This window comes from Macrosteles quadrilineatus, unplaced genomic scaffold (assembly GCF_028750875.1).
Source record: "Macrosteles quadrilineatus isolate MER2022 unplaced genomic scaffold, UCM_ALF_1.0 Scaffold_19__1_contigs__length_3004403, whole genome shotgun sequence".
NCBI classification, from domain to species: Eukaryota; Metazoa; Arthropoda; class Insecta; order Hemiptera; family Cicadellidae; genus Macrosteles; species Macrosteles quadrilineatus.
This window is the reverse complement of record NW_026542612.1, coordinates 1903724-1921985: the sequence shown is the minus strand read 5'-3', so window position 1 is coordinate 1921985 and position 18262 is coordinate 1903724. Positions and strand designations below refer to the sequence as shown.

Below are 18262 nucleotides of genomic sequence, written 5' to 3'. Positions count from 1 at the left end.
CCCCCCCCAAGGCCATGTTCTAGATACGCCACTGCTATGGTCGACTTACAGATGGCCGGCAGTGGGCCCTCCCCCCTACTAGTATTAGGCAGTTCAAATCCGACCATCCTTTTTGCACCACGCTATATAATATTCAATAATTAACCAAGGTTTTTTACATACAGGCGTAAAATTCACTCTAAGTTAACTGACATGTTAATGGTAAACACTGAGTAAACATACATGTTTTGCTGATAAAACCTCTTATCAGTTTCTTCAAACTTTCGACTAATAGCTCTTGTGAGTAGTTTTCTACATGGGAATAGGTTACTACTGGATTACAATTATTAACATCTTGCTGTACTTATGAGCACTAAGTCTTCAATTGGCCATGTCAACAAATTTTACACAATTTACCTTTTAAAAATATTATTCATGTACTAGTGACCCCGTGAGGCTCAACGTGCCGCAAAATAACATATAAATTTAGAAAAAAAATTGTGTTATATATTGACTCTATTTAAAAAATACCCCCACCGCAGCAAACCTGCAGACTAAGCGAATTTCAACTTGTCTGATTACATTTTTACTAAAATATTTCCATAAATAAGACGTATTTATTCCCAATTTAAATAACATTAGATTTAACAAGTGCTTAGGTTTGCTGCTACGGGGAAGGTAAAAAGTGTTTTTGGACCATACGTCAATAGTATAGAATGAGATAAATAAATTTGTATGAGACAAAGAAAATGCCTCTCAGAATCAATTGAATAGAAGTTTCATGTGTTTTTGGCAGGTTGAGTCAAAAGAATAAAGTGACCGCAAAACTTGTTTTACTACATGTCTATAAAAGCATTTTGTTTGATACTATTACATACAATCTGTACGACATAAGAAACTTCACAAATACATACATTAAAAATACACTAAGAAAGCTGTCAGAATTATTTTTTTTAGAAGGCTGAAAACTAAAATTCTGAATGTACAATTTAAGGCAGTTTTACATTAATTTGTTTGTAAAACTCATAATGTTCATTATAAAAACAATCAATTTTGGAGAACAGGAATAAATTCAGCAGCAGAAATCCATGGTCTTACTCTGGCGATTACTTTTTGCTCATCTTTTGGTTTTTTCAAAATATTATCTAAAGTAAAGCCAATACGAGGAAACACCACATCATCTTTACTTAGTCGCAGCGCAGGACACAAGTCATTCTGTCCATCCCCAACATAGGCAACCATGTCAAATAAAACTTCCTCCTCTTGTCTCTCTTTTATGTATGCCTCCAGAATGGCTCCCTTGCACAGATTCCTTGTACTCAGTTTGCATGAGTCCTGTTCATGATAGGGTTTTATTAAGAGAAGGCCGTCTTCATTAAAACTAGCTGGGTTGGTGAAAACACGAGCTATGTATTCATCGAGCTTTCGGTGTCGAAGCCAAACATCAATAAAAACTGAATTTGAGTCTGAAATAATAATGGCCTCATGGTTTTCTTTGTTCAACCATTTCAGAAATTCTGGCATTTTTTGTGTCGGTGTCATGTTATGCATGGCTTCAACAATTGTTTCTTTGCTAATTTTATGTTTGTGGAGGATCTTAAAAATTTCTGACATGTATTCCGTCCATCCCTTTGTCTGGTAAAGTCTCCGTACTCCATCAGGTATTAAATCTGAATGGATTAACTTGCGAGCTACAATATCACTGTTCTCCTCCACTATTGTATGGTCAAAATCAAGAGCCACGAGGATTCTTCTGGTCATCTGAAATCAGCAAATACAACAACATGTAGCCATACATTATGTACACGTTTTCATAAAAATCTGTCATGAATCTAAACATACAATATTGTAGTATCTTAATAGGTGCATATTGAAAAAGGTAGGAGACTAGTTCTTTAACAAGGTGAGGGTTTTTTAGGCAATTTTAGGTTAAGTTAAAAATACTAAGTATTCTGTATACTTAAAATTGATGTGCAAAACCCTTAAATTTGTGTTCCCAAAGATAAAATTTCATGTTTGAAAAGAGTCTGTAGTATGATGGGTGCGGTTGCAAAGCGAGTGACACAAAAATGTGGTATTTGGTATTAATTAAATTGAATTGTATAGGAAATAGTTAAAGTAAACTACCACAATCCTCTCAATATTATGGTTCTCAAAGGTATACGATAAATAAATATGAAGTTATAAATGTTTTCAGGTAACCAAATCATCTATCCAGTTAGGTGGACGGGCGTCAACTATTATTATCAGTGTTATATCAATTGAGATGGGGATGCCACCTAAGATTGTATTTTAACCCAAATATGAGTGAAAATGAAGTGAGATGCCTTGTGTAGCTCTGTTACTGAGTAAGGGTAAAAGCACAGTGAAACACAGGGCAGGTAGCTAAAAGTTGCTTACTCCCTAACTACGGTGAAGAATTGAAGTACGCATTGTTATGGGTATGTACGTACATAGTCGTGCCTAGCAAGTAGCCGATGTGGTAACAGTAAGCTTTTTGTTTGTTAGCTGTAAGCGGGGATGGCTCGGCTGGGGTATGTGCAATATCACTTGACAACCATTTGTTCCCAACATGCATGTTCCACAAGGGACATTTTACATCACATTTTCTGTTTGCGGAATGTTGTTTGAGTTATTTGATTTGTTTGGTTATTGTTTTGAGTACATAAATTAAAATAATGGACATAAAAAATTAGGATATAGAAAAAACTGGGTAGGCCTATTTTATTTTAATGTTTATAACTGGTATTTATTTTATCTACATAAATGCTTGCCAATTATTGAATCATTTCTCACTCATTATGACCTGCGCAATGTCTTCAGGAACGTTTGTTAGCAAAATGTCATGATTTCCTTCCAACAATTGCTTGCTGCTTAGTTCATTTGAATATTGGAGAAACCTCATAACCAACATTTTTTTTTGTGTGATTTCTGCACTAAACAATGTATTTAAATTTGTAGATCATTAATACTGGTATGATAAAAGTAAAAATCAAAAAAATGTTGGTTATGGGGTTTCTACAATAAACGATTCAAATTAAATGTTGTCATGCATTCAAACAAAAAATTAATAGCGCTGCAACCTGTTGGTAAACCTTGTAACTTTATTGTAACTATTGAACATCATAGAACCAACTTTTTTAACTGAAACCGCTCTTAAGATTCATTAATTCCTTTTAGAACTAGTGTTTGTCCAGTAGTCAAAAACTCGACCAAAAATATGTAATGTATCCGCATTGAATATTGGATACTGAAGGAGACATTCCATCTATATGGACCAGTTGTCACAATTTTTTTTAAATTAAAAACATTTAGTTGTGTGAACCAGTCACAGTCTGTACGCGTGTCTAAAATTATATTTTCTATCTTAGTTTTTGATGCTGACAAAGTGGATGGGTCATAACAGTTAGTTGCTATACGGTAGCTCTTAATATGTCATTCCATAAGTTTGACTTGGTAAAAATCATCGTGTATTCGAGAGAAGTTAGTCATTTAGATCAGCGCAATCTGTTGGTGGCCTACCTCAACTACGACAAATTTAATTGAAACTGGCGTCAACTTTAACATAGGGATGGAATTATTGTGATTGTTCTCCAGCCGGCTCCCGCGACGGTACAGTTAAATAAACACATGCCTGTATTCCGTCCCCGAGAACCTTTTGTTAAATGTTAATATGTCCGTATGTGTTCGTGTTTGTGTTCATGTGATTTTGACGACGTCCAAGCGACCGACTGTGACAACAATGCTTTGATTCTCGACATGTCCTATGTGACCATGACGCAATCGGCGTCGAAACCATGATTGTAGCTTCTATACAATTTTTTTGACGAAAATACAAGGTAAATAAACCATTACTAATATAGGGATGGAATGTATAGTTGTAAGTCAAAGGTTCTCCATTTTCATCCCACGCTGTAAATAAAACATGTTATTATAATTTCTTCCATTTGTTTTGATTTTCTGTTTATATTTCGTTGTTATTTCGTCACCAGCATGGCAACACATAAAGCCCATGTTAATTTTGTTGTTTCTTTTCGGATGTGAGCTGGTATAGACTGGAGAAATTTTAACCCTATGTAAGATGTCTTTTTAGTGTAAAATTCTAGATTATGCCGAGGTAGGTTAATTTTTAATCATGTGTTATATACTAATTGTTCTGTTGAGATGGATGATAGTTGGATCTGTTTTGCATAAATTATTATTTCATAAATGTAAAGAAAGACTATAAACTGTTAATATTTGTAATTCATGAAAGATGCTCTTGACTGGCTCTTATTTCTTTTTAAGATTTTTCATCACCCTGATAGCTTTTTTCTGCTTAATTAGTACTTTATCTAAATTAGTTTTTGTTGTTGCCCAAATAACACAAATTAATGAGCTGGTGTCACCTATCTGCCATGTTATCTTATGGGACGTCTGGCGCTAAACAACACTAACTTACTTGCGACTTTGCCAATCCTACCAGACCGCGGCCTGGAGATAAAGGGGGCCGTGGCTTAACATGGTTTCACTTTAATAGCCTAATTAATTGATTTTACAAAAAGCCCCTCCAATTAACCCTCTATCTGGCGCTGGTCGATTTTCGACCACTAAAACGTGAGTTCTTAGTGGCGCTGGTCGATTATCAACCAAGACGAGTCGGGCTTTCTATTAAAATACAAAAACCGTTTTAAAACGCAAAAAAACTTATACCATTAGAATTATGAGATTCTGAGGATTCATTTTCATGCATCAAACCAGTGGCGTAACAGAAGGCCCCTTCTTATTTAAATGTATTATCAATCATTCAATAATTGTATCGAACAAGTAATAACATTGATGTTATTAATAATATGTTGTTATCAGTTATCGTTTAATTTCGTTAGGCCTCTTCAGTGATAAAGAACTAGGGTAATAAATTTAACTGTTATAACGTGGGTCTTTGATTATTATGCAATCTTACTTTCGTCAACTAGAAATATTTTACTTCTCAGTGATTTCGTACACTGCTTATGTCGTCTGCAAACATTTTGTTACTTTGGAGCCTGGAGTCTTGAACGTTGGCTGGGGCTTTTAATATTGTATTATTTTACATTTTAGTTTTGTCCTAATATTGATTGTATTTTGTTAAATACAATATACTGCTACTCTACTGACTGTGTTTGTTAGCCCATATATTATTTTACCTCACAATTAACCAATACTAAAGACATTTTTGTTTTAAGATAAACGCTTGAAATCCATACAAAGATAAAATAAAATGCTATAGGCTATTTTAGCCTTTGATAAAAGTATGTCAATCTATTAAATTAACCAGCTTTTAGTGTATGAGTTAATTGTAACCAAAGATTAAACTAACCTAATAAATTAATACTTTAATACTTTACTTTGAAATGGGGACCATACCAATGTAGGTATTTCCAGCCAAGAATTAATGTAGATGAGTGTAGGATGAGGGGCGCAACATTTTAGTTTTGAAAGGGACTAAGGCCGACATATTCCCATCGATCTCTATTATAATAGAGATCGCTGCATATTACTACAGCTGTAAATAGCCAATACAGCCAAAGGCAACTAAGGGGGTTAATAGGGGAATTCGTACCACATTTTTGCCTTGTAATTAACAAATTAGTCTAATTATCAGGGTAATAAAAATGGATAACATGTGTGATAAATTAAATGTAAAATGTTTAACCTCCTTGATAAAAACATTCTGATACATGGATGGAAAATAAGGTTTTTTAATTTTATTTCAAAACTATTTACAAACACTGATATTGATATAATGATGTAACATTTTCATCAAACCACGACTGAAATACTTAACACACTCTTTTATGGAACATAACCCATAATTTAATATCTTAAATTAATATTTAATATTTTAATTTAATATTTTTTTCATAATTTATTTACCACTCTTTTTATGATTAATCTGTTTGATCGTATCGGTGGTCCAAAAATAACTCAGGGGGTAGGGGGAGGGCGTTTGATTATGTTGTATCGGTGGTGTAAAAAAAAACTCATGAGGGGGGGGCCCAAAATATAAGTTTGCAGGGGGGCCCGTAAAAATTTGTTACGCCACTGCATCAAACATTATTGAGTGAGTATTATGTAGTGAGAAACATAGTTTAGTTCAAAATAGATTCTGTCGGTGGAAAGTTTTGGCCACCTGACTACAAAAACAGCTGTTTTTGGCGATTGACAATTAAATTGTATACAATATTAGTACATATTCTGAAACCACAATAAATTCCCTACAATTCCCTCTGAATCTATGAGGTTGGTTGTAAAAATTGTATTTATTTATAAAAATGTCATAAAAATTATGTTTTTGTAAAAAAATCTTGAAAATTTTACATTCCGACGTAAATTTCCCCGAAATTAACTATATATTTTCAGAAAGATCTTTTATTTCCAATTGTACAGTAGGTACCATTTTATTTTTTGTTGATGCATTCTAATAACTTATTTCCTACGTGACAAAAATAATTTGGTAGTTTTAAAAAAAAATAAAAATATGTATGTAGGCCTAGAATTAGATTTTATAATTTTATTTTTACGAGTATTTAAAAAACATTGATATTTCTACATAGGGAATCATATTCACCTTTACATTTAGATAAAACATGTAAAAAAATTATTTTGTGATTTTCTTGTGGGTTGCTTTTGAAATTTTTAATTTGCATGTTCTTAATCCAAAAATATGCAAACCTTTTGCTACTACGCCTAAACGCATTGGTAGGAAAAAATTATTTTTTTATTACTATTCTACATTTATCACTGAAACAGAAAATATATGTATGTTTGTATACTTATATTCACAAATAAATGTTCTGTGGCAAAATATATGGTACAACTACAAAAGCGCCAAAATATACCCGCCACTGGTGAATAAAATGACCGCCAGATCTAGGGTTTAAAAATATAAGCCCAGATGAGGGTCCTACTTTGAAAACATAATTAGGCCTATTGCCATCAAAGCTAAACTTGCCATCACATTTTGTTAACTTTTGTTTAACCCTCGAGCTTGCAGAGTTTTCCTCCGCACTTGTAGTTTTTGTTAATATAAATATGCATAATGGGTGTCCGCAGTCGTGTCCGGCTCTACACTTCACGTACCTCATCCTGGGAATGCCCCTAAGCTATTTTTACCACCGAATTCCTCCTCATTTTGTTGTCAGTTGCAATTCAGTGACGCAGTGTCAGTTTGCGGAGGTTACTCCGCGTGCGCCCTATCGCCTAAGTCCTTAGCACAGAGCTTATTTCCTGAATGCGCTATTGTCAAACTGCGTGTATATTTTATGCATACAAAATTATAAACATGTTTAAATGTATTTTTTCATTTATAATTATTATCAAATATATTTTGTTTGTATGCATAATATGTAAATTGCATTATTGCGGAACATAACTCTGCATGCGCCCTCTCTCGTAACATACCGTACCTTTAACTTATACTAGAAAATTGCTCAATATGATTATTTGAAATATTAATCATGTTTAACAAATATACATGTTATTAACAAAGAAATTAGGTTTCTGATTAGATTATTCAACATTTAAATAAATAAAACATATCTACTAATGTTTTGTACCTAAATATTAGTAAACTATAATAATCTTAAATAGGCTAAAGAAGCTACTTACTTAGCCTACTTACCCGCGAAACCATACTTTAATTCACATGAAAGCTGTTTTTGACCCACAAGCAAACAAAATTTAAACATTTTTTAGACGGAACTGTCTAGACTTAACCATTAAAATTTTTTGCAATGTTGATGGGAAATATTAAATTTAAAAATAGCCCTGCAAGGGCCACCTGCAGACTAGAACCCTTTTATAGGCTAAGTACCTAATAAATTACCTACTTATATAAAAAACTTAACTTAGGCCTAGGCCTGGTACAATTAAATTAATTAAGAGGATGAAAGAATAGGCCTAGCTCTGATTTTAAATAAATTTTAATTTTGCATGCCTGTTTCGAACCAAGTGAATTGATTAGCATAAACCAAACATTAAGTTATTTTGCTACACTAGGTAAATAGGACACCATCAAAATAATAGGTGCAAAAATAGGCAACAATTCCAAAGGTGTTAACGTTAATAATTCTACTGTGCCTACACCTAACTTACCTAGTTCTAGTCCACTATTCCAGTAATGAACAAAAGATAATACAGTACCTAATAATAATTGTTGTAGGCAACTGGCACTACTACTACAACTCTAGACTGACAGCTCACTCAACACTCAACCAACACTAGCTGTTCGCTGTTCGTTGCATTTAATTATTGGCGCTCGCCGCTCGCGTGACGTACCGTAAACAAAACAAGTACTAAAACATTTAAAACAATCACAATGACGATCACTGATAAGGTGATCAAATGGTAGTGACTTGGACTTGACTAGTGTAGTAGTTAGTACTAGTAGTGAGTTTTTGTTCTTGTTTTAATTAATAAATTGTGGTTGTGTTGTTTAAATTCTACTACTGTATCTCTTCTCCTTCTAGTCCAGCTGACAATGCTCCTATCTGACAGTGACAGCGAGTAGTGTCACGGCCGCCTTTAACTACAGGCCGCGGCCTGTAGTTAAGGCCTCTTTTATGCACGGCGTTTTCCGTCGGGCGGAATCTATCAGAATCTATCGGGCTTTCCGTCGGTGAGTGTTTTAACATGGGATCAAATGGGACCCTTTTATGCACGACGGAATCTCCGTCGCGTTTCAGAATTCCGTCGGAGGCCGACGGAGGACTTAGACTCCGCCGAGTTTCGGCGTTTCGTGGAGCGTGTTTTTACATAGGTTCAAATGGAACCCTTTTATGCAACTGCGTTTTCCGTCGGGCGGAATGTAGTGCTGCCAACCTACCCCACGCTCTGCCATCCACAGTATTGAAATTACCTACGGTAATCATTGGAAATAGAATATCATTATTCATTGTAATTGATTGAAGAGTACAAATAAAGTGATGTAATTAGGGGAAAAATTACTGCATGAGAATTAATTACATTTTTGTTTAAATCCGCGGAATAATACAAACTTACTGTTTCGTAGGAACTTCTCAAACTTTTCCCATCATTTCGCAGCAACCCATATAGGTTTGTGAAAGCCCCATCCACCCTACGACTTTCATTAACCGGGTGTACAGCCACGTACAGCCCATCTCCTTCGCCGTCGTCTATTTCTATTCATGTACAATTAAGTATACACCAATACACAAGGATCATTCTTGGGTCACTGACGATGGCAAAATGAACGAAGTTGGTAGCACTGACCACCCCCACCACGGGCATCAGCGGATTCCGCTCGGCGGAGAAACTGCATAAAAGGGACATCGATTCCGCCCGACGATTTCGCCCGACCGAAAACGCCGTGCATAAAAGAGGCCTAAAGGCAGCCGTGGTAGTGTGAACTGTGACTGGGAGGGAATGGGCATACGGGCGGTGGGGCACACGGAAGATTTCGCAGGTACCGTTTGACGTCACTAACTGCTGACGTCACTAACTGCTGCGTCTGAAGAAACCGACAATTTTATCATTTTTCTATTATTAAATTAAACTGTCATAACCTAACCAAACTAACCAAAAACTAGCCAAAAATCGAATGAAGGTTTACTAATCTGAAATTTATTCATCAAATAAAATTATAAATGCCTCAAATTCAATTTTATAATTGTTTAATTATAAAATTAAACCGTCATAACCTAACCAAACCAACCAAACTTGCTGATATGAAACAAATTGTTGACAAAATGTTAGTGCTACCAGCGGGATTCGTACCCGGTACATTCGGATTATCAGCCCGACACGCTGACGCTATCCAATACACCACCGAGGCCGATGCCTCAAAACCATGTCGTTGCGGTAATGTAATGGTGTTCCCTCAAAGTGACGTCAGCAGTTAGTGACGTCAAATGGCACCTGAGAAATCTTCCGTGTGCCGTTTTGGGCATACGCCGGGAGGGACGATGGCCAAAGGTGTGGTGACGTCATATCTATAGTGGAAAATGTCTTCTCTTGAGGCAACACGATTACCGTAACGAGACATATTGTGATTCCAGTGGCGTTCGTGGTATAGTTGGTAGCGCATCGGACTAATGTGTGGGAGGTCTCGTGTTCGGAACCCGTTGGCGACATTAACTTTTTGTCAAAGATTTTGCTTTATTTGATTTTTATCTTATATCTTTTGTATATTATCAGCAAGTTTGGTTGGTTAGGTTTAGTTATGACAGTTTAATTTTATAATACAAAATTTTAAAATTGATTTTATAATTAAAAATTATAAGTAAACATTCATTTCATATTTATCTTATATACCTATTTTTTTATATTATCAGCAAGTTTGGTTGGTTAGGTTAGGTTATGACAGTTTAATTTTATAATTAAAAAGTTAATTTCATAACTAAAAATTATAAAATTAACTTAATTTAAATTTTTTAACTTAGCGGTTCTAGCGGCGAACGCTGACACTATGTTAGCCATCGTCCCTCCCGTGTGTCCCACCGGTGTGATGTGACTTTATTGGACGGTTAAAGTCACGGCCTTCGAAGGGGCAACACTGTAAAGTGCTGTTACAGCTGTTTTGTTCGGTGGCAGCGGCAGCTGTGAGCTATTGTAAATATTGTAATGTTTTCTAAGAATGCGAAAGCTTGGTTGGTATAATGGTTACGGGCTATGAAAATATTGACTCTGTTTTTAATGTACCGAAATAAATTTTCAATTTATACTGTATATTTTTTGGTTTAGAACACTATATGTTTTATATTAAATATTTTATTAAGTTTATATTCATAAATTTAAATAATTAATAATACGCGCAATTAATTTACCTATCTGCCATGTTAGCTTATAGGATGGGGATCAGGCCTGGCTCTAAAGTCTAAACCAAAACCATCAATGTATACATGTATATTGTAATTGTAGTCTAAACAGCACTTACTGCTTGCAAGTGCGACGTAGCTAATTATTATTCTATCTAGGCCCAGGTCGCAGCCTGCCTAGAATTAAATGTGGCTGTGTGAAAGCTCACAGATTTCTGTTTCAGTTACGGCAATAATATGAATTATATAATACAATTAATGGCTTATATTTTTAGACACTCAACTCAATGGTAAGTGTATTATTTTTACCATTCTCAACTAATGCTGTAATCTGTCCAAAAAGTGTTGCCAAGAAATAGTTTTAACATTAGTCATATTTGTTAATAGAGAGTGACAATAACTAAAAGTTAAAAGTAAATTAAACAGAAATCTAGGCGTCTAATTGGCTTGAAAGACTGCCAAATCGTTCTTTAAATAGAAATGTTCTTTAAGAAGACGCCAAATGTTTATTTTCTTCCACGTGAAGTATTTTTTTGTAATGAGCCATGTTACTGCAACCTAAGTGGCATAATTGTCTATGCTATATATGTATGTGTGGGTGTTCGCGAAAACGACAACTCTCTGGTAGTTTTGGTCTGATTTTGATTAAATTTGGCATGAATGAGCTGGATCTTGACCATATTTGTTGTACTATATGAAGGTTAGAGAAAATTCCAAGAAACTGTATATTTAAAATTCCCATGTTATTCTTGAGGAGAAAAAAGAGAGTTTGTAGTTTAATTATTAATGGATGTATTATGTATTTTGATCAAATTTATATACCATCATAGATTAGAGTAGGTCTAATCTTTAATCTATGACACTAGGTAGCCTATATTAAGATTTTATAAAAAAAAACCTTTCCCTTCCTGGAGCAGCTAAACTTAAGTGCTCGTCAACTCTAATGTTATTTGAATTTGGACTGGATGTTTATTACTGTTATGGAAATATTTGAGTTAAAATCCAATCGTAAAATGAAATCTGCTTAGTCTGCAGGTTTGTGCGACGGAGGTAATTTTTCTTTGAATAGGTCTTAATCTGTACCAAATTTCTATTCCCAACAAAATGCTGTTATTAAATAAAAAATACCCTTACCGCAGCAAACCTGCCGACTAAGCGAATATCATTTCTCTGAATTATTTTCAATTAAATCTATTTAAATAACATTAGGTTTAACGAGTACCTATAGGTTTGCTGCTACAAGGAAACTGAAACTAATATAGTGTGTTTTAGTAAAATATTAGCTTAAAATAAATAAATTTACCAAGTTTGATCAAAATTATATCCATAAACAAGCAAACTACAACATTTTCAATATTCTGTATAAGAATAACATGGGAATTTAAATTTACAATTTTTTGAATTTTCTCCGTTACCAATGACCGTACAAAAACCGTTTTTTTTTCAAGCTCTTTAATAAGGTCTAGAGATAAATTGGAAAATTTTGTGTTTTGAGGGTCAAATATGAGAAAAATCAATTTTTACCCTCTAAAACCCCCGTAAAATTCTGTGTTTTTGGCCTCTGAGGACATCAAAATGAAAAAGTAAATCGGTCCCGGGCCAGGCTCTTACCGTGCCACCTACGGTAATACTAGTAATAGCTACTATAGGGAAATTCGCTAATAGAAAATCACCCACGGCTGTCTTAGAAACATCACCATCAACTTTTGTGGTCATGGAAACGTCATCTCGTCATCTTGGGCGATTGCGGCAAAATCATTCTTAGCATTCAAGCCAGCACGACACAACCCTGAGATATAGCACATCTAAATTATTTGAACCCTTATTTCAAACTTATCTTCTATTTTATTTTAATTTCAACCCCACACTCGAATTGTCAGTCTTTTCATTATAACGTTAAGCGTTTTAAATTTCATTGCATGTTTGTTCATTTGTTTCAATAAAACATCTTTTGTAATTCGTATATCTTTGTTAACTTATTAACTTTAAACATTTATAGAATAGGCCTAGCCTAAAATGAATATTGTGAGGTGAGTTTACACTCCCGCTGCCATGTAGGCATCATCATTGTCTCCCGCGGTGACGAAAACACGATCGTCGTCTAGCGCGATCGCGGCAAATCATGAATATTTCATTGGACTTTACATTATCTAAAAATTCCCGACTGTGACAAAAAAAAAAGACTATGTGATATGCAGGAAACCCCCTCACGCTCCATAGGTTACCCTGCATATGCACATGGGAGCGTACCGTAGCTTTTTAGCGAACCCGAATCTTTAATCTTATACTTCTGTTATGAGCTGGGTAGCTGTTAAGAGGACCAGATTGTATTCACAGAACTGAATTTTATTGTTTTTAAGTAATAACACAGTGACAGTTATTTCTAAATAGCCTACTAATAAATGCCTGGTAGGAACCGCTCTGAAGGCAGCTAGAACCTTAAATTTATAATCCCTAAGAAAACGAATCTATTTCCCTCGTGATCTAATTAAATAAAATTTCTGACCCCAAAAGAACTCTTCTTATTCAAACTCACCAAACCCAATTATCTCACAATCCCTTTAAAACAAAACTTCCCCCTACAAAAAAACTCGCGACTAAAGGGCCTAACCCCAAGACAGAGAAACCAGTACTCACCCAACTCTCCTGGGCACCTTGCCCCGGGCAACTGACCTCTTTCTCTACCTCAGGTGGCCTATTGACCCGACAGCTACTGAGCTACTGAGTGCAAAGCACCCATAGTGCTTACCAAAACACCTCCAGCACGCTTCCTAGTTGGCAAGGTCCCTTCCTATCTATAATTAAACTTCTACAACCTCTAATTTACATATGTATACAAATATAAAACCCATATTTCCCCTTACAACTACATCCCGACTTTTCAAGGCCATTTTAAAATTCAATACTGATTCTCGTCTCTCCCGACTACTAGACACCATGTGTCAAACATTTCATCACCGGTCATGTGACCTTGTCAGTTGTCGGCCGCTAAAAGTGAAAATGTGTACGTAGTGTTCATCTTGTTTGCTGCAAAATTTATCCCAAAGAACTTGACTGATGAACAAAAGGAAGTAGGCTTAAAGTTCTTCAAGACATGCTGGAATGCATTCAGAGTGACCCAACTTTCTCAAAACAGTTAATAACTTGTGATGAGTCATGGGTGTACGGTGTCTATATGATTCTAAGGAATATGTCGGCCTTAGTCACTAACAAAGACTACAAGATCGAGCCACTCATCTCCATTCATACTTGGCTTAAAATACCAAATAGTACCGTACCTACATTCGTATGGTCGCCATTTCAAAGTAAAGTATTAAAAGTATGATACCAAAACCAAGGTGCAGTCTTTTCGGTGAAACACTCAACATCACCGTGGCCAAAAAGCACGTCAAGTTTGAAGCAAAATAAAAATCGTGCTGACTGCTTTTTTAACTGTAATGGAGTAGTTTATAATAAGTATGCACGTGAAGGACAAGACATTACTAAAGAGTTCTACTTAGAAGTTCTACACCACACGCATGCTTCGCAAGTGTCCCGATTTGTGTGCTACCGGCAAGGAACTCTGGTTTCATAAGGACGATGCTTCAGCACATTCTTCCAATCTTGTTCAAGGCTTCTTGGCAAAACATGGCATTCCTGTGCTATGCCATGACTCCTACTCCTACCCACCGGATATGGCACTGTGTGACTTCTGGCTGTTCCCTACCTTGAAGATATTGCTTAAAGGGACCAATTTCAGAGCAGAAATGAGATATGCAATGTTACATGTCATTTTTAGACCATTCACTTAATTCATTCTTTAGTTATATAATTCTACTTCTTTTATTGTACCAAAATTCACCATATAGCCTATTTAAATAAATTGTCAGAAAATTAATAGTAAATTTAAATTATATTATCCTTTAATCACCCCTCAGAAACCATCATCACATTTTAAAATATATTGTTTAAATTCAACAAATTATTATTGTTGATAAAAACCTGTAACCTGTAATTAATTCCATAGTTGCAATAACATGTTAATCCAAAATTATTAATATAGTACTGTATAAATTATTTCTAAAACCCCAACATTGAATTAATATCCAAAAGCCTGATTATTAGTGTATGTGCAGGTGATGAAGAAAGAAGACAGCTGGCTTCAACAATGAACAATGAACTGATCAACATCCTGTGTGAAATTAAAAATTTTCCTCCTTCTCTATTGAGACATGGCAGCTTAAACACCTTGAATTCAGTGAGGGTATAATCCCTAACATTTAAAAAGTCAAAGTGATTAAAATTATTTAACTTAACACTAACTTAACAACAGAAGAACAGTTTAGCCTTTTCTATATATTTTATTTTCCTAAATTTGTACTGCCACCTGAGATTTATATTAATTGGACACTGTTACTGAAGATCTGGTGAGAACTCTCCATTTTGTATAAGGCTTATCTTAACTTCAAGAAATTCAACTTAATACAGACCTATTTTATTTACTTTCTGATCAAACCTAATTATTTGAATTCAAAAACTACTTTATTTTCATTAAGAATAATCCCAGAAAAACAATTTGAACAAGAGAACTAAATTCAACTTTGATAAATTTTTCACATTCTAGGCCTATTCATTGTTGGACTATTTAACTTACCTACCCAAGCCTAAGGGCAATATCAAAATTCCATTTTTCATAATAATTGACATGTTTTATTTTTCATAAAAATATTTGAAGATCTTTTTAGCCAGCCGAGTTCCCCTCCCTGAGAAGATTTATGTAATTAAACTTATATCTTATTGTAAACTCATTGTTCTGTTTTACTGAGCTAGGCTAAACCAATGATGGCGACCCTGTATCTGTTCATTTAAATATCAAACCCATTCATCATTGTAACATCCTAACTTATTCTTTGTTCATTAAATTGGTGTTGTAAAGAAATCCTTCAGCTTAATCATTTGTCTTTCTGTATATTTAATCAGAGGCTTAACCTTAATAAATAGTAAGTAAAGGTACAAACCTGAACCAAGTTTTATTAGTCTAAATTACAAGCACTACCAATAACAAATTTTGTAAAACATATTCAACCAATTGGGTAGTGATAAATCATTTTAAACGCTTTTCTGAAGTCCAAGGAAGGAAGAGCTCAAGACTTATTTCCACAAGTGAACGGTTACAGAGTTTCAAAAGGTAAAAAAATTTACATTTTTAAAACTTTGAAATCTTGACTTCATACTATGGAAACTAGTTTTTGCATACAGAATAATATTTGTATAAAGGCATTTTTTTTATATTGGTGAATCCTTGAAAGAACATCAACATTGACCTCTTCTCAATGGGTGCTTCTTTTTAATGAAAAGGAAGATAATCATTCTCATTATGTTGTGCTTCTTTATTGTAGGCAAAAGCAGAACTGTGGCATATGTCAATACCCCCGCCGCAGCAAACCTGCAGACTTAGCGAATTTCCATTTGCCTGATTGGATTTAAACTAAAATGTCTCCTTAAAAATATCACATTTATTCCCTATCTAAACAGAATTAGTAGTTTAATGAGTACTTAGGTTTGCTGCAACAGGGAGGGTAAAAAAGTTTTTTTTCATGTAAAATGTTAAAAGGTACTGTGGTTTGGTAAGAAATTAATGTATTTTCCAAATTTGATCAAAATATGTTCATAAACAAGCAAACTACAACAGTTGACTTATCCTCCATAAGAATAACATGGGAATTTTAAAATTACAATTTTTTAAAATTTTCTCCATAACAGTTAGGCGCATAATAACGCTTCAATATACTAAATTACCATATATTTTTTTTAAGCTCTACAAAATGGTTTAAAAATAAATTGTGAAATTTTGTGTTTTTAGGGTCAAAAATGGGAAAAACCTATTTTTACCCCATAAAACCCCCCATAAACCCCCGTTTCCCATAGTCCGATCATGCTGGTTCGCGAACTCATTCCAGTTTATCCCGCCTTACACCTTCAAACCAAATTTCAACAAAATCGGACAATTATTCAAGTTATCGTGCGGATGGACACATATATATATATATATCTATATATAGATATATAAAAATTTGAACGAATGGTGTTTTTGGCCTCTGGGGACATCAAAATGAAAAAGTAAATCGGTCCCGGGCCTAGGTCTTACCATGAGACCTACGGTAATAGCTACTTCCCTATAGGGAAATTCGCTAATACTTCCCTATAGGGAAATTCGCTAAAAGAAATATTTATAAAGTTCTGTGCTTAAATTTTTGTCTTCTTATTTTACCAGATTCAAAACAAGTTTATTCCCAGATCAGACCAATTTTTCAGTTTACTGTTAGATGAGAACAATCCTAATAAATATACCTGAAGCCCAACAATAACGGTGAAAGGAATTAGGAAAACATCAATTTAATAAAATATAGACATGATTTATTCAAATACTAATCATTTAAACATACATTATTGGTCACTTTCAAGATAAAAACAACTCCATGTTACTTGGACATTGTCTTACGTAAAAATATTACAATATTTATTTACACAGATATAACACGATTAATTAAATGCACCGAGAGAAAAATTCTGGTATAATCAAAGCACTAAAATACTAATCTGAGTGAGAGTAATAAATAATTATACCATAGACAAAAAGAATTAAATATAGACCGACAGCAGTGCTTCAGTTAGCATAGCCTATGTTCTGGCGTCCACTGGTAGGAAGGAATGCCGTGCTGTTACCGCGCACACTGCTGCAGCGCAAGTGTGGTAGATCTGGTAGCAGACGGTAGCGAATTGAACACCAAGCACGCTCTAGCGGCACATCGCGGAACTTTCCTTTGACAGTCTATATATATTCCATTTTGTCTATGATTATTGATTATACTATGCATATGTTTAAATGAGAGGCATAAATAAATAATATAGAAAATAAAATATATATATATATAAGGTGGGTGATTACCATTTTGGCCATTAGGGATTAACAATTTCTGGCCAATTACAAATCTGTTACAATAATAAAATTAACATACCTTTATTAAATTGTCATTTAAAAAAATAAAACAATACCACATTTTAATATTTATTAATAATAATAATTTCTTGGGGGCATCCAACAACTTAAAACCAATCTTGTAATAATTAAAGAAAAGTTACATCTCCTGTGAAAGTGACTATTAATATAACTTTATTTGCTTCATGTTTATATTGCTTTTTACATTTATTTGTATTTTTTTATAATTAATACTTCCTCATAATGATGAAAATTGTTTGGACAAAATTAAATGTTGGTAATATCTGTTACAAAACTGAATGGTAATTAAATTATTTATGACTATTCATATCTTAAATGCAAAATGTGATTGTTTGACTAAATGCACTTTAACAAATGAGTATCACTTGAGTACAGTTGGAATGAAACATATAGCAAATGGTCATTTAAAAATCTGTTACCCGTAACAAAGGTATTTACCTTAAACTTACCTAACAGCTGCTTGTTTCCTTTACCAAATTAAATTGAA

General features: G+C 34.2%; 2 protein-coding genes and 1 long non-coding RNA gene across 5 annotated transcripts in view; 1 reads left to right on the top strand and 2 right to left on the bottom strand.

Moving 5' to 3' along the window:
- LOC129005322 (protein Spindly-like) overlaps positions 1–8393 on the bottom strand; it is a 183475-nt gene extending 175082 nt beyond the window's left edge. The window contains exon 1 of the mRNA XM_054434180.1: positions 8095–8393. The gene's annotated coding sequence lies outside the window, so the exon portion shown is untranslated. The remainder of the gene's footprint in view (positions 1–8094) is intronic.
- Positions 796–13477, bottom strand: LOC129005323 (probable phosphatase phospho2). Of its 3 annotated transcripts, none has more exons than XM_054434183.1 (2): positions 13413–13477; positions 796–1740 (listed from the first exon to the last, which is right to left on the bottom strand). In XM_054434183.1, exon 2 carries the CDS (start codon positions 1738–1740, stop codon positions 1027–1029), a length of 714 nt encoding a protein of 237 aa, XP_054290158.1. In that variant the 5' UTR covers positions 13413–13477; the 3' UTR covers positions 796–1026. The 3 variants fall into 3 exon arrangements, with proteins under 3 accessions (XP_054290158.1, XP_054290157.1, XP_054290156.1); XM_054434182.1 differs by lacking the exon at positions 13413–13477 and adding an exon at positions 8143–8207; XM_054434181.1 differs by lacking the exon at positions 13413–13477 and adding an exon at positions 7622–7663.
- On the top strand, positions 10960–15693 carry LOC129005326 (uncharacterized). The gene is made up of 2 exons (XR_008491818.1): positions 10960–11065; positions 14891–15693. It is a non-coding gene; the product is annotated as an uncharacterized LOC129005326 (long non-coding RNA).
- Positions 15694–18262: the final 2569 nt, after the last annotated feature.